Below are 14,366 nucleotides of genomic sequence, written 5' to 3'. Positions count from 1 at the left end.
AATAATAATAATAATAATAATAATAATAATAATAATAATAATAATAACCCTAACTAGGACAACTGCTTCTCATTTGAAACTTTTGGTCTGTGGAGAAAAGTTTTATGTTGATTGAGCTCGGGGGAGGCTGGAGGGGATGCCTGAAGCTGCCTTATAGGGGGTGACATGAAGAAATACCTTAGAGATCCTAAAATGAAGGGAGAGACATTCCTTTGGATTTTGGGGTCATGTTGAGGATAGACCTCATTTAGAGACTGAGAATGCTTGCCTAGCATGCACAAAAGCCTGGGTTTGATCCCAGGTTCTATCAAAATGCAGGTGGAGCAAGCTAGTAAGCAGCACCCCTGTGTGGCCTCTGCATCACCTCCTGCCGCCAGGTTTAAGCACTGCATAAATTGGACATGGAAACTCATAACTGTTGTCCTAGAACCTGGAAGATGGAAGACAGGCAATTCAAGATTATCCTTTGCTTCTTGGGTGCATAGCTTGTTCAAGGCCAGTCTCCATACATGAGTTTCTATCTTAAGGAAAGAAGATGAGGTAATGAGGTACTGTTGCTGGGTTGGAAGTACAGGGAAGAGCCAGAGCCATCAAATGTCTACAGTGACAACACATGTTTGATGTAGTGGTGGTAGTAGTGGTGATGTAGAGCGATGATAGGGAAGGGATGTAAACAGGAATTATCAAAGTCTTCAGTCACTAACCTGGCATCTGTTCTGTTTTGCAGGAGAAGTTTGAAATGCAGCATTCAGAGGGCTACCGGCAAATCTCAGCCTTGGAGGATGACCTGGCTCAGACAAAAGCTATTAAAGATCAACTGCAGAAATACATTCGGGAATTGGAACAAGCCAATGATGACCTGGAAAGAGCCAAACGGTAGGTGGGACAAGAAAAGATTTGTGAGGTGGCAAACACAGAACTGAGTGTGAAGAACTCAATTCTGAGTCAAACAATGCCCTAATGGCTCGTGGGCAAGATGGAACATGTTTACCATTTTTGGTGTTTTTCTTGCCTTCCTGAAGATGTGAGTTTCTGTCTTGTTTCCTCTTCCTCTAGTTTGAAAGACTGCTCTTGGGATTTTTTTATAGGATAGGACTGCTTATGAAAGACTTTTGCTTATTTGAAAATGTCTTTACTTTGGCTCCATTCTTGCATGCATGTGTGTGTGGATACCTATGTGCACCCATGAGCGTTCATGTACACACATGTGGGTGTGCACTTGCAGAAATCAGAGGACCTTGAGTATTTTCATTTTTTATCTTCCATCTTAGAGTCAGGATTTCTTTGTTGTTTTACCCCTGTGTATGTCATCCTAACTGGTCAGTGAACTCTCAGAGATTCTCCTGTCTTTTGTCTGCACCTACTATCTTCCTATATAGGAGTGCTGAGACTGCGGACACTCAATAACATGTCTGGTTTCTACATGGGTTTTGGAGATTAGAACTCAGGTCTTCACCCGAGGTGTGAGGCACTCTCACCCCTCCTCTCTGTGGGTTTTTGAGACAGGGTCTTGCTGTGTACTCTCTAACTCACAGCTGTGCAGCTTCCCAACTTGCCTTCAAGGATCTGCACTGCTCTTTGCTTTTTTTTTTTTTTTTTTTTTCTGGAAACCAACTTTCTGGTAGGTTTGGAACTCTGTGTACACCAAGTTGGCTATTGTGACAATGCTCCTGATTGCAGGTCCCCCTTCCCACGAAGTGTTGCAATTTTAGGTGAGTACCATCATGCTGGCTTGGAGGATATTTTCTTTCTTGGAGGATATATACTTCCTTCCCTTCCCTTTCCTTTTCTTCTCTTCCCTTCCCTTCTCCCTCCTCCCTTCCCTTTTCCCTTTTTTCCCTTTTTTCCCTTTTCCCTTTTCCCTTTTTCCTTCCCTGTCTCTGCCTCACATTTTCTCTTTATTTCTCTCTGTCTCTCTGTGGTCTACACATTATGTTGACATGTTTGTGCAGGTACATGTAGAGGTTAGAGATTGACTTTGGGCATCTTCCTCTGTTGCTCTCCATCATTTTTGTTTGTTTGTTTGTTTGTTTGTTTGTTTGTTTTGAGGCAGGGTCTTTCACCAAACCTAGAACTTGCTGTTATGGCTAGCCTAGCTTCCAGAGAGCTCCTAAGATCCTCTTTTCTCCAACTCATACACAGGGGGTTTATGGACATGTGCCACCATACCCAGCCCTTATGCAGGTGCTGGGGATCCAAATCCAGGTTCTCATAGCAAGCTTGCAGAGTATGCACTTTATACATTGAGACATCTCTCCAGTCCCTCACTTGTTTTTCCTTTACTCTCTTGTCTATTTCTATTATTTAATTTCAAATTCTCTCTCAGGCCTGGGAGGTGGCTCAGTGGTTAAGAACACAAACTGCTCTTCCAGACAGAGGACCTGGGTTCAATTCCCAGCACTCATATGGCAGCTCACAACTGTCTGTAACTCCAAGATCTGACACCTCACACAAACATACATGCAGGCAAAATACCAATTCACATGAAATAAAAATAAATGAGTTATTTAAAAAAATTTTTTTTAAATAAAATAAAATTCTCTCTTCTCCAGTGTGCTGATAAACTGTATATTGCTAAAATTCCTTCACAGGAGGAAGACTAAACATCTGCCTTTCCTAAGGTTCAAACAAAAATTGAGGCATGAGTTCACTCTAGGGAAGCAATGAGTTCACTGGGCTTCCATTCAGAGCATGGGTGAGGAGTCAATTATGGGGTGCTGGTGCTTCTGTCCCAAAAGTAAAGCACACCCAGTAGGGAGGAGGGCGTTCCAGTAGCAGCACACTGGAGCCTCCCTTCCCTAGACTTCTGTCTCTGTTCTCTAGTTCTTCTCTGAGGCCACATGCAATTAAGGCAGAGTTTTGTAGTTGCATGTGTTAGGTGATGGGGAGTCTGATACTCAGGTGAGGGTCTTACGACAATCTTCCATGATGCAGCCAAATTCTCCAAGATGACAGTTGCTTGGCCTGAAGGCCAGTCAGTTACTGGATCAAATGAGATTTGATTTTAAACATTGTATTTTCAGAACTAGAATTTACATTTTGTTATTTTTTTATTTTTATTTTTTTTAATCTCTATTCCTACACTGAGATTTCTTCCTATCTCAGATCCTGACCATAGCCACAGCAGCTGTCTTGAAACCCTTTGGCCATTTTTCAGTGCCATCATCTGAGAGTTGAGCTGGTGGTTTATCTTTTATCATTGTCTCATAAATCCAGTCAGTTTGGGTTGTACGATGAACACTGCAGTCCAGGGGTTCTGTTGTGATCTGTTTGCCTCTGTCTCTCTTTCCCAGGCAGTTCATTTAGCTGAACTTGTGCTCCACCACATCTTCAGTTTGTGGTGGGTTATAGCTGAAATTTCTTTGGTTCTGTTTAGAGTCTTCCCCTGTATGCTTAGGGTCAGAGGTTATCCAGAAATGTGGGCAAGGGCTGTGCAGGATTTGAGGCAGCTTTTTACAGTAAAATCCTGTGAGGATGCATAATCACCAGTACTGCTCTCTGCTTCCAAGTGTTGATAAGTTTCTGCTGTGCCTGCAGGTAACTGCTTTTCAAATTTACTTTGTTTTCTTATGGTTAGAGTATGATGCCATTCCAGTTTGGTTTTTTTTCAGGCAGATGCACACTGTTTATTCAACCTTTCATCATTTTTCCAAGGGTTTTGAACTCAATTCTATTACACATTAATTTTTCATTTATCCTGGCATCTCTTTCTGGATTTATGTTTGGTCCAGTCTCCAGTTTGTGGTATGTGTCCTGGCTAGTTTTATGTCAACTTGATTCAAGCTAAAGTCATCTGAGAGGAAAGAACCACCTGATGTGGGTGTTGGGAACTGACTGTGGGTCTTCTGCAAGAGCAGTACAGTATGTACTCTTAACTGCTGATAAACAAACTGCCAATAAAACAAACTACTGTTTGTTTTAATAAGAATTCAAATACAGAAAACAGATACTGTTCCGGCACTCTGTCATGAAAGTAGGAGGGGCTCATGAGACCCCGACTTTCCCCCAAGGATTTATGGGTAGCTAATTGTTGAAGCTAGGAGAAGAGACTTTTCTTTAGTGGCACAGCATTCTAAGGTGTTCATACACTGGAAGCAACCCTCCTTGAGTCATTAGGTCACGCCTACATGTATGTGTGCACACAAAAGGAAATAAAGGGAGAGGATGGAGGAAAAATAGGGCAATGAGTGGTAAACATGATCAAAATGATTTTCATGTATGAAAATTTCAAAAAAACCTTTATGTATAATCAATATATTCTGATAGAATAAAACAAAAGGCATTGCTATTCTTCCACCTCTGGTCCCCAGTAATGGAACACTTTGTCCTCAGAGTTGCATATCTCGCCTTTTCTCTTTACAGATGGATGCTGGAGATATCTGTCTATTGAAGGATACAGAACACTCTCATTTTGTTTTGTTTCTTTTTTTAAACACATGCATAATTGTCTACTGAGTGGGTAACATTGGCTGATACTGTGATGATTTACTTATCCAGGCTATTCTTAGTTCCTTTACTGAACAGAGTCTCTAATGAGCAACCTCCCATGATATGCAGTCTGTGCAATGGGTTCCATAAGTGGAATAGCCCTGTCTGAGGACACAGGCCTGTGTGACTTGGATAGGTATTGTCCATTTGTTTTACTAGTTTATATTCCCAGTGGCTTTGTACTGAGTCTTCATTTTCCAAATAGCTTCCTTACACAATAGATTTACACAGTGGAACACTTAGAATTTTGCCAATCAAATAGATGAAAAATGGGTTCATCTCAGCTTTGAATACTAAATGACTTGGAGCTATGATATTCCATTTTCTATGAGCTATATTCTCATTCTCTCTCTTTTTCTTTCCCATTCCTCCCTCCCTCTATCCCTCCCTCCTTTCATCCCTGTTCAGTATTTGATATCAAACCCAGAGCTTTCTGCATACTGGATAGTGCTCTGCCACTAAGCTACATCTCTCACACTGTTTGTCCATTTTGAAGTTGGAGTTTTAGAGAGAGTGAAAGGGAGTCTTCTAAAAATTTAGACGGCTTTCTTGTAGCCTAGACTAGCTTTGTACTCATTCTGTGGTCAAAGATGACTAAGAGCTCCTGATTCTCATACCTTTAACTCCTGTATGTTGGAATTAAAGATGTGTCACCCCACCCAGTATATTGAGACTGGATTTGTGTGTGTGTGTTTCTAAGTGACTTTTATCTGTTTGCCTATGACATGAGTAGAAAGTATCCAGAAGTTCTTTGGCTTTGGTTAATGTGTGTTCTGTGCATGGGTTAATTGACTTTTGTGTTTTCAAGACGGTCACAGTTAGGAGAGCCTTTTGTTATCCAGTCTTTTAAAAAACTTGGCTTGTGTTTTGTTTGGTTATTTTTCTAGTTTGGAAGAGGGCAAGGGATTGAGACAGGGTTTCTTTATGTAGTCTAGGCTAGCCTTGAACTTGCAATCTTCATGTATTAGCATGGCCTCTTGTTTATTTTTGAGACTCTAGAGCAGTGTGAGCTTCATACCTGTAGTGATCCTTTACCACTGGTCTTTCAAGTCTGTCTTCTCTGTGTCTATTGTGGCCCTCCCCACCCCCACCACTAACACCAACTGATATTTTTCTTATAAGGTGATAACAGTTTATCATTAGCTTATTGAAAGATTTTTTTTCTTTTCCATTTTCACATATGTGCAGGGTACATATATGCATGTTTTATGTGTGAGGCCCAAGGTTGATGCTGATAATCCTCATCGCTCTTATGCCTTATTCTCTGAAGCAGGCTCTCTCAATCAATCCCTAAGCTCACTGAAATTGTTGCTTGGTCTAGCTAGTCAGCATGCTGTGAGAGCCTTTGTCTCCACCTTCCCAAACAGAAATTACAAGCAGGCCACTATGTCCACCTAGCATTATATGGGTTCTTAGGATCTGAACTCTGGTCCTGTGCTTGTATCGATTGCTTTAACCATTGAACTATTTTCCCAGCCCTGAGGACAGTTTCTTTCCCTCATGGGCCTCCTGAGTCCAGAACACATATCTGGCTTTTCCAGAAACATCCATGTTCCTCCATCTAGGAATTTCTCAATGTTTGATCTTTTTCATGGTTGTCTGTCATGTCAGAGACATTGGAACAGCTCCTGACTGTTAGACTACTGAATGTTTCCTTTTTGTTGTCACTAAGAAGGCACCTTAGGCAACTTTATTCCTTTATTGTCTCTAAAGAACTCTTTCTTAAAAATAGGTACTAACAGCCAGACATGGTAGTGCACGCCTTTGATCCCAGCACTCATGGAGGCAGAGGCAGGGAGGCTAGGAATTCAAGGCCAGCCTGGTCTACAAAGTGAGTCCACAACAGCCAAGGCTACACTGAGAAACCCTGTCTCAAAACAAACAAACAGGTACTAACATGGTGTTTAGAAGAAATAAATATTGAATGAGTTAACAACTTCAGTTTTCCCCTACACCTGAAGAAACTCGAGCCTTAGTGAGTCTTATAGGAAAAACAGGGTATTAACTCTGGGCCCCACTCCAACCTGCTTCTATCTGCAGAAAATGCAGTTGCATTGTAGCATGCCAGATGCCTTCTGGGGGCCTCTAATTACAAAATGCCTGCATTGACTGAGCATGTTTGTATGCAAAGTCTGTGGTTACTGTTTAGACTACTGTGTTCCTGGTCTCCTGTCACAGAGGTGCCCTTACTACTCTTGCCTTACATATGAGGAAACATTCAGTGAAAGTAGATGGGCAAGTGAGGACACTAAACAGATTCTTTATTATTATTATCATTTTTGTTTTCAAGTTAGGGTTTCTCTGTGTAGCCTTGGCTATCCTGGAACTCACTTTGTAAACCAGTGTGGCCTTGAACTCACAGAGGTCCACCTGCCTCTGCCTCTGTAAGTGTGTGCCACCTATATCCTGCTATTATTATTATTATTTTTAAGTTATAGCCTTCCTCTGTCTTCTAGTGAAATACCTACCCTGTTTACAAAGAAGTGGTCCTTGGAGGACAACTGGATATGGGTTGAGTCCCCAGAGCTTTTGAAACCTAGTTTTTTTATCATCATATGTGTGTACATGTGGAGGGGAGTGTGGCAGAGGTCAACACCAGGTGCTGTCCTCAATCTGCCACCACCATATTTTTGAGACAGGGCCTCTAGATGAACCTGGAGCTCCCTTTTCTGGATAGGTTAGCTGGATGGCCAGAAAGCCACCTAGTGCTGAGATCACAGGCTTTGCTGTGTAAACCCAGCTTTTTTTGTGTGTATTGGGGCTCTCAACTCAGATAAGTGCTTATGTGCTTTAATGACAGCCATCTCTCTAGTATAACTTCCTTAACTTTAAAATCACTAAGAGATGAATGCTGATCTCTTCTGCCTTTCTCTCTCTCTTTCTCTCTCTCTCTTTCTCTCTCTCTCTCTCTCTCTCTCTCTCTGTGTGTGTGTGTGTATTTGTGTGTTGGTCTGTTCTGAATGCTAATTAACATTTCTAGACAAGCTGAAACTGGTTGCTATCAATAAATAGGTGAAGCATATGGTCCTAATGGGCAGGGCTTTAGGAAATTATCAGACTTGACCCTCAAGATAACCTGGTTATCTTCTCAGCTCTGATGATTCCATTTTGTAGTGAAGAGCCTGAGGCCCAGGAGGCCCTGTGGCACTTAAGGTCACCCAGGCACATCTTCTGTCATATCCAGGTCTTCAGGCACTGAAACATGCTGCCATCATTACGTTGGATAACTTTGTGCTTCTTCTACCCAGAGCCACAATCATGTCCCTGGAAGATTTTGAACAGCGTCTGAATCAAGCCATCGAAAGAAATGCCTTCCTGGAGAGCGAGCTGGATGAGAAGGAGAATCTTCTAGTATCTGTACAGAGGTTGAAGGATGAAGCCCGAGGTTAGGCTCTCCCTGTCTCTCCCTGTGTGGTGTCTCTCCATCTAAGACAACATCTGTCCCTTGGCCTTCCCCAACACTGCCTTTTCAGGGAGTCTGGAGCTGTTCTGTACATGAGCAGGCCTTACAGAGGCTGAGGGGAAGCTCTGTTTAGATGCTTGCCTGAGTGGGTGTACCAAATTGTCTCCAAAAACAATGCTGCTTTCAGTGATTATGGAATGGCTGTCAGACACCTCATATGTGTCTGCAGGAAAAGCCTTGGGGTTTGCAGAGTTAGTCTTTGTTCATGGATTTTGCCTACTTGGTTAAGGAATGTTTCCTTGGAGATGATTCCCACACATGTTAGGAAGGCTTAAGTCCTGGCAGAAGTACAGTAGTTTCTTGGGGAGAAAAATGGCTCACTGGTGAGATATCCACGCTGAGCGTTAAGAGAATTTGTTCCAAGTTCTAATTTCCTGTTTGTTTGTTTGTTTGTTTGTTTGGTTGGTTGGTTGGTTTTTCAAGACAGGGTTTCTCTGTGTAACAGCCCTGGTTGTCCTGGAACTCGTAGAGATCTACCTGCCTCTGCCTCCTGAGTGCTGGGATTAAGGGCTTGTGCCACTATGCCTGGCCCTTAATTTTTTTTTTTTTTTTTAATAACAATTTTACTTCCAATAGTAGTTGCTAGATAGGGCTTAAAAAGCAATGGTTGAGTTTAAATAGTTTAAATAGTTTCAGAATCCAATAGAACATGTTGGATTGATTCTATTAGGAGTGCTTAGTGGGGCTGGGCATGGTGGTGCACACCTGTGGCCCCTGCATTTTAGAGGAGGAGCAGTTCAAGGTCATTCTTGCTTCATAGCAAGTTTAAGGCTAGCCTGGCTTAGGAAGACCCTATCTGAAAATAACAGAAACCTTGAATGGGAGAAATTCCCAATTGATTGATAAAGTCTATGCAAATATTACAAAGTTCAAAGAACTCAGCAATCTGAAGCATATATGGTCCAAAACATTTCAGATAAGAGCTACTGGCCTTTTCAACCTGTAGCCGTTAGTATGAAGATACCAGTAAATCACAGGCATTTAGTTTATGGAATGTTAAACAGTTATTAAAATGAGTGTGCATTGGTAGACATGTTGTCATGGGAAAGATGGGCCAGACCCTTCATTGAAGGGGAGAGAACTAGTTCCAGACAGGGCTGTCTACCTGCTAATGTTTCCTAAAATCACTTGTATAATATTCAGTAGGAGTTTCCAACACTTGTCAACTGTGTAAGGAGAAGGTCTGGAAACATTAGGTGGTGGAATACACTTGGAATCCCAGTGCCCAGGAGGCTGACTCTGGAGGATCAAGTATTTGAATTCATCCTGGATACATTGCAAAATGTCAATGTCTGAGTCAAAGCCTTGCTGCTCCGCAGAGGTCTATCCAATTTTCTGGCTTACTTTTTTTTTTTTTTGTTCCTTCTATCTCTTTACAGTACTGGTCAAAACCTGGGCACTTTGGGCTTCCTTACTCTTTCGCTGAAGCTCCACATCACTTCCTTGCTATTGCTGAGTGCACTGGCCTAATTCAATGGCCTTCTCTCTACCTTTTCTCTTACCTCCCATCTGGTACTTCTGAGATTTCAAGCTTGCCTGTGTGGGGCTTTTAAACTCTAATAAAATTGTCCTCAAGCTTCAAAAAGAAAAGAAAAAACAACAGCACACGTAAGAAAAGAAAACAACAACAACCACCACCACTAAAACTTGGCCATGTGTTCCAGAGAGAAGGGACCTGGGCAGAAGCAAGTTTTCAAGAATTCTGTCTATTGAAATCTTTTTTTTTTTTTTTTTTTTTTAACAAATAGCATGTTAAAGCATGTGCTATATATGTGTTTTTAAATTCTTTTGTATCTTATGCAGAAGTAAAGTGTGTTGTTCTGCACTATTATTAGGGAGAGCACATGGGTGTCCCTCCATTTAGGGTTTACAGGTTGATTTCTAGGTTGTGGCCCATTCTGACCCAAAAAGCAAGTACTGGATCCCTTTTCTCTACAGATCTGCGGCAGGAATTGGCTGTGCAGCAGAAGCAAGACAAGCCCCGGACACCCGTGCCAGGCTCAGGAGAAGCAGAAAGGACAGACATGGCTGTGCAGGCCACAGGCTCTGTACCATCTACTCCCGTAGCTCACCGAGGACCCAGCTCTGGTTTGAACACACCAGGAGTGTTCAGGCATGGTAAGGAGATGGGGCAGACCGGATTTTTTTTTTCTTTTTTATTCAAAGAGTTTTACCCTTAGGCCAGGTGTGGTGGTGCATGCCTTTAAGAGGTAGAAGCAGGTGGAGCTCTATGAGTCCAAGGCCAGCCTGGTCTACATAGTGAGTTCCAGGACAGCCACAGTTTGTAGAAAAACCTTGCCTCAAAACAAACAAATGGATGGGTAGATAGATAGATAGATAGATAGATAGATAGATAGATAGATGATAGATAGATAGATAGATAGATAGATAGATAGATAGATAGATAGATAGATAGATAGATATGGGGAGATAGAATAATAGATAAGTTTGCCCTGTTAAGAACCTAGTGTGAATCCTGGGTGAGATGGCTTGGGTCTGGCTTAGGGTTAGGGAGTAGTGTGTGCATGCTCAGTGGAGCAAGCTATCATGATATATGACAAGAGGGTCTTGAATGAGGCAGGGTGTAGCAGATCCTGTGATAAAGAATAGAAACTGTCTAGAAGAACAACAACCTCTCAACCCATGACACAGAAGATATGGGTCCATCCTAAAAGACCATTTCAGGCACCCCCCTCCCCAGAGGCCAGAAATCCAAAGGTCTAAATGCTACACACAAATAAAAGTCAAAAGCATCATGGGTTGGGCATGGTGGCACATCTCTATATTCCCAGCGTTCTGGAGGCTGAGGCTGTAGGATTGATAGTTCAAGGCTAATCTGGTCTACATAGTGAGAGCCTGTCTCATAAATCAGTAAATATTTATGAAGGGAAAGCAGAGTCCTGCCATAGGACTACCTGGAAACAGGTCCAGTGCAAATGGTGTGGTTAAAACTGAGAAATCTGAGTTCTGTCTCCAGCCTCTTGGCTAATCAGTCAGGCCACTGAGGGTAAATAAGACATGCTCATTGTATGCTAGTTTTCAATACTTCATAGACCTCACAGAGTTATCCTCACAAGCCTCCTCTGCAGGTGTGGTCCCATCATTGGGGTGTGTTCCCTGATGTCCCTAAAGTCACCTAGCAGATAAGTATCAGAGTTGAGGTTCTCAACCAGGCAGGGCATAAACCTCTGCTCACAGTGTGAGTTCTGGTGATGAAGACTCTTATGGTTTCTGGGGTTCCAATCCACAGAGCAGTTTCCTGTGTTTCAGGGCTCACATGACTCAACTGGTGTCTTAGTTACTGTTCTATTGCTATAAAGAGACACCATGACCAAAGCAACTCTTATGAAAGAAAGCATTTGACCGGAGGCTTGTTTACAGTTTCAGAGGTTTAGTTTATTATCGTCATGGCAAAGAACATGTGGCAGGCAGGCATGGTGCTTGAGAGGTAGCTGAGAGCTACATCCTGATCCTCAAGTAGAGAGATATACTGGGCCTAGCATGGGCTTTTAAAACCTGGTGACACACTTTCTCCGTCAGGGCTACACCTACTCCAACAAGGCCACACCTTCTAATCTTTATAATCCTTTCAAACAGTTCCACTTCCTGGTGACAAAACAATAGGCTCAAATATATGAGGCTATGGGGGCCATTCTTATTCAAACCACCACACCTGCAGATGAATTAGTGGCTCAGGCTCAGCTGGTCTTGGGGGGCCTACAGTTGTACCAGCTGTGTTGTGGGGAGGGCCTCATAACAGAAAAAATATTATATTTATTTATGGGGGCCGTTGCTATGGTGTATGTGTGGAAGTTAGGCTTGGCAGCAAGTACCTTTCATCCTCTGAGCCATCTGGTTGTGAGTGGTTCTATTTCTTGTGTGGATTGCTCACTGGCTGTGGTGATGCATGGCTGTAATAGTAATATCCAGCAATAAGGTTGTGGGTGTAAGCCCAGCCTGACATAGAGGGATCCTGTCCCTGCCTCCCCCAATGTGGCTTTTCTTTCACTGTGCACACATTTGTATTGACCACTGTTAAATTAATGAGGTATATTGAATTCTTAGATGTGCCTTGGTTTGGTTTGAAAAGTTTAACCTGGCCGGGCGCAGTGGTGCACGCCTGTAATTGCAGCAGTTGGGGAGGCAGAGGCAGGCAGATCTCAGTGAGTTCAAGGCCAGCCTGGTCTACAAAGGGAGTCCAGGACAGCCATAGAGGAACCCTGTCTTGGCTGTGTGTGTGTGTGTGTGTGTGTGTGTGTGTGTGTGTGTGTATAGATTAACCTATAAAAATAGATGTAAAAATAATGTTTAAGATAATCTTTCTAAGGACTCAAAAATAGACTGGTAAATTTTGGCGCGTTAACTCTTTAATGAAATAAGATGGTGGCCCAAATGAAGAGGAAGGTGTCAGCTTGAGTTTGCTAACATCAATCTCGGATATACAGACTGAAGGATACTGTGTGACCCATGCCTCTTCTTGCACATCCAGGTCTGGACAGCTCCAGTAGTGGGACCCCACTCACACCTGCAGCCCGGATATCAGCCCTAAACATCGTTGGTGACCTGCTTCGGAAAGTTGGGGTAAGCCTGGGCCTTTGCAGGGTCTGAAGGTTTGCCTAGATAGGGCCCTCTCTTCACTTTCAAAGAGACCTCCTGAATTTTAGACATGTTGGTCCATCTGTGCCTCTCAGCATCTTTAGCTCATGAGATGGGAGTTTCACTGTGGAGGGGCTCTGTGCTCAGAATCCAGGTCTCCTTTCTCAAGCATCTTCCATTTTTTTTTTCCAAGTAATTTTGTGTCTTTCTCTTTTCTTTTCTTTTTTCTTTTTTTCTTTTCTTTCCTTCCTTCTTTCCTTTTTCTCTCCCTCCCTCCTCTGTTCCCCCCTCTTTCCTTCCTTCCTTCCTTCCTTCCTTCCTTCCTTCCTTCCTTCCTTCCTTCCTTCTTCCTTCCCTCCTTCCTTCCTTCCCTCCTCCCCTCCTCCCCTCCTTTCTTCCTTCCTTCCTCTCATTCTGGAGCTCAGGCCTCACACTGGCAGCACTCCTGCCTCACAGTCCCCCAAATTCTGAGATAATAGTTGTAGACTACCGTGCTCAGCTGTTGTTTCTTAATTTGGAAAAAAAAAAAAAAAAGAAAGCAAGGGCCATTTAAAAGTGAATTAGTCCTCTCTCCTCCCTGTCTCTCTGTCTCTGTCTAGTAGACCATCTTAAGAATGGAGAGTGGGGCTGGAGAGATGGCTCAGTGGCTAAGAGCGCTGGCTGTTCTTCCAGAGGACCCAAATTCAATTCCCACTACCCACATGGCAGCTCACAACTGTCTGTGACTCCTGTTCCAGAGGATCTGATACCTTCACACAGACATACACGCAGTCAGAACATCAATGTACATAAAAATAAAAAGAATGGAGATCAAAGGCCTTGGCCTTCCTGGCTTTATGTTAACTACAGGGGATGCTTTGTCCTTAAGCAGCAAAAGAATTCTTTGTAGTTGTGATTTCATTTAGAAACAGTGTGTGAAAAGCCATTTCATGTCAGCCCAACCTGTCCTGAGGCAGAAAGAGAAGACACACACACACACACACACACACACACACACACACGCACACATACATAGGTCTCTAGGTCTGTGGCTATTTAGGTTTGTTCAAGGCCTTGTTTGAACCTCTGTGCGGGTTTAATGAGGTAAACAATTGAACAGTTCCAGAAGTTGATTATTATTGTTGCTAGTATTTGCTAAGGATGGTTCTTTTTTGTTTTTTGTTTGTTTGTTGTTTTTGTTTGACACAGGGTCTTGCTATGCAGCCTAGGCTGGCCTGGAACTTAGAATAATTATTCTGCCTTAGTCTCTTGAGTGCTGGGATTATAGATTTGTACCATAATACCTAGCTCAGTTTTTACTAGGTAGAGTCTGGAAATTTCTGGGTTTTAGATGGGTGGTTTGAGTACTTGTAGATGCATGGGGGTCCACCGGGGATTCCTCAGAATCTTGGAAACAACAATTTAGGTTTTTGGTTTTTTTTCTCTTCCCTTGCTCCCATGCTCTGTATGTTTTTTTCGTTTTATTTTGTTTTGAAACAGTATCTTTCTGTATAACTTTGGCTGTCCTGGAGCTCACTATATAAACCACGCTGGCCTTGGACTCACGGAGATTTGCTTGTCCCTACCTCTTGAGTGCTGGGACCAAGGCTGTGTGCCACAATCCCCAATGGCTCTCATACTTTTGTGTTCTTGGTGTTTTTTATTTATTTGTTTGTTCTTTTTTCTTTTCTTTGCGGGGTGGGGAAGGGTGTGATAGGAACAGGATCACATAGTCCAGGCTGGTCTCAAATTTGCTATGCAACTGAATATAACTTTTAACTTCTGATCCTCCTGTCTCTACTTTCCCGAATATTGGGGTTACAGATGTGCCATAGCTAGT

General features: G+C 42.7%; 1 protein-coding gene across 3 annotated transcripts in view; it reads left to right on the top strand.

Annotated features, from left to right (window-relative positions):
* Nde1 (nudE neurodevelopment protein 1) overlaps positions 1 to 14,366 on the top strand; it is a 30,136-nt gene that overhangs the window by 12,782 nt on the left and 2,988 nt on the right. For all 3 annotated transcript variants that reach the window (XM_055597690.1, XM_055597689.1, XM_055597688.1), the window contains exons 4-7: positions 728 to 876; positions 7,737 to 7,873; positions 9,890 to 10,069; positions 12,441 to 12,532. In XM_055597690.1, the coding sequence (XP_055453665.1) occupies positions 728 to 876; positions 7,737 to 7,873; positions 9,890 to 10,069; positions 12,441 to 12,532 (558 nt within the window). The remainder of the gene's footprint in view (positions 1 to 727; positions 877 to 7,736; positions 7,874 to 9,889; positions 10,070 to 12,440; positions 12,533 to 14,366) is intronic.

The sequence above is a fragment of the Psammomys obesus genome, unplaced genomic scaffold, assembly GCF_907164565.1.
Source record: "Psammomys obesus unplaced genomic scaffold, mPsaObe1.curated_primary_1811, whole genome shotgun sequence".
NCBI lineage: Eukaryota > Metazoa > Chordata > Mammalia > Rodentia > Muridae > Psammomys > Psammomys obesus.
This window is presented reverse-complemented; position numbering and strand designations above follow the sequence as displayed.